Here is a 2,295-nt window from a genome sequence, read left to right as displayed (position 1 = left end):
TCTTAAGTGTTGTGGCTAGATGTTGAAGTATACATTTTATGTAAGTATTTCGAAATGGATCGGCTTTTGTTGTGACATCATCCTGAGACAAAAGTAACCGCTAACGCTGCTAATGTTCCCACACAATACATCAAACTTACAGTTGTGGCCGGTGTCTGAACTGCACCACAGGTACCATCCATATTGTTTTCAGTGAACACTTAAAATTTTGATTTTAAATGCCATTCAGCAGTGTTCACAGCGTTAGCAGCATTAGCAGCGTTAGAAGTCATCTGTGACAAAAGCAACCAACACTGATAATCTTTTTGAAGGTGGATTTTATATTCAGAAAGTGAACTAAATATTAAAAATGTGTTAGTGACATTTTATTACTGTTAATTTTTTTTGTATGCACTGCATACAATAGTCTTAATAAAAACTTGTATGTTTACTTAAAAACCATTAAAGGACCAGTTTAGATAGTATACTTGACTTACTATAAACAGAGCTTCAAAGACAAGGGTTTTCTGATGTGTTTGGCAAAAATCCTATTGACCTCCATTATTTTTCTTACATTTTTTTGTGAACTTTGTCTACATTGTACAGGTATAACATATGGCAACCAGAAGTCAAAGCACACTATTCCCGATTGAGCTTCATGTTTTATTGTAAAATTGACGTGTTTTATTTTAAAAGATCTGGATTTTGTAAGTAAAATCAACCCCTGGGTTGAACTACACTAGAGTAAAATATGCTCTAGTACCTGCATTTCCACTGTACACTCCAACTTGCAGTTTGTAAGCTGTTTGCTCATCTCCAAGTCTGAAGTTCTTGTACTCGGCATAAGCAGTGCCACCTTCATGGTCCCACAGGTCCACCCTCAAAGTCCAGTTYTTGGTTGGGTCTTTGGTGATGAGGAAAACCTTTTCCAGACCGAGCCAATGGTCATCTATGGGATCAGCAATTAGTCTGATCAGATCATTTTATATCTTTTTTTTAAAGATAAACTGTTAACAGAAACCATAGTATTTTTCACATACTTGACAGGGATCCAAACCCAGATTTATAAGCGGCCCAGTCTCTATTGAAAGACAGCGATGGTCCAGTGCGTTTTTGAAACACAGTCCATCCTCCATCAGCACGCATCGCACAGTACACCTGTGGAAGTCCAACACTGAATCTGTCAAGCAAAATTTAACACACAATTATAAAGTGAAATTTTCTAAACAGCCCAGTTTGATACCTGGAAGCGAGTGCTGCTTCCAGCAGGCTGGATATAATAAACTTTACTGGGAGCCTGTGGGGACTGCTTTTTAATCTGCGAGCAGTCTTTTCCAAGGAGAACAAAAGAAGAAACTTTAGAATGATCGCAACTTTAAAGAGTTTTTAAACTTTATAATCAAAATATTACAGAATACTACTTACCTTCAGGACTGTCTGCTTTCTGTTTAAATGGAGTAAAAAAATTGATTTAATGACATTCCATTTGACTTTAAACAAAGTGTAGGGAATTGTTTCCAACGTTTTATACGCACCACAATCTGGACCAAGAAGCTCAACAAGAGCATCAGTATGAGACCTTTCATGTTGACCTGGATTAAAAAGCAATCGTCCCAGTAAGCATTTGGTAAAACATTATTGAACAAGAACTTTTGCACATAAATTTTACTTCAACGTTATAACATAGCCAAATGACTTAGTTTTTTAGATGACAGGCAAAACAGAGAAACCAGTTAAAAGTTTTCACCACTAGTTAAGATCAGACACAGACCTGCATGTTGGGCGAATCGTGCATCCCAGCTGAAACTCCTGGACCGAAACAASACCTTTTTAAAGCCTGGCTAAACAACCACACCTGTTTCTCAATCATTATAGAGTCGGTCATTCCTGTCAGGTCTGACAGATAAACATCTTAACAATATAGGTTACATAAATAGACCTCCAGGTAGCTGCACCAACTGGTTTTTCAACTAGTGGTTAGTCGTCAGAATGACCAACAGCATTCCAAGGCAGAATCAATATGTAAATATATGTGGTTGATTGATTGATTGATGATGATTTTATTGTCATTGGACAGAGCACAATGAAATTACATTTAAAAACACCCATTCAAGAAGACACACACGACAAAAACATGGGGGAAACAGGTAATCAGGTCATGCGGCAACCAACAGGGGTTGTGCTACCTTTACAGTTTTTATTGATTGCTTTGACCTGTTTGAAGAAACTGGGAAACTCTCAGTCTTCATCACCATCTCAGCAGAGCAGGACACCTCTTGCAAATATGTTAACCCATTCTCATTGAATTGACACAGA

General features: G+C 37.5%; 1 protein-coding gene across 1 annotated transcript in view; it reads right to left on the bottom strand.

Annotated features, from left to right (window-relative positions):
* Positions 1-1,771, bottom strand: part of LOC106529826 (angiopoietin-related protein 5) — a 2,444-nt gene extending 673 nt beyond the window's left edge. The window contains exons 1-6 of the mRNA XM_014025338.1: positions 1,751-1,771; positions 1,515-1,571; positions 1,405-1,423; positions 1,223-1,308; positions 1,020-1,137; positions 743-928 (exon numbers count right to left, since the gene is read on the bottom strand). Coding sequence (XP_013880792.1) covers positions 743-928; positions 1,020-1,137; positions 1,223-1,308; positions 1,405-1,423; positions 1,515-1,571; positions 1,751-1,756 — 472 coding nt within the window. The 5' untranslated portion in view covers positions 1,757-1,771. The remainder of the gene's footprint in view (positions 1-742; positions 929-1,019; positions 1,138-1,222; positions 1,309-1,404; positions 1,424-1,514; positions 1,572-1,750) is intronic.
* Between the last annotated feature and the right edge of the window lie 524 nt (positions 1,772-2,295).

This window comes from Austrofundulus limnaeus, unplaced genomic scaffold (genome assembly GCF_001266775.1).
Source record: "Austrofundulus limnaeus strain Quisiro unplaced genomic scaffold, Austrofundulus_limnaeus-1.0 Scaffold470, whole genome shotgun sequence".
NCBI classification, from domain to species: domain Eukaryota; kingdom Metazoa; phylum Chordata; class Actinopteri; order Cyprinodontiformes; family Rivulidae; genus Austrofundulus; species Austrofundulus limnaeus.
The sequence above is the reverse complement of the archived record's forward strand: the minus strand, read 5'-3'. Positions and strand labels throughout refer to the sequence as shown.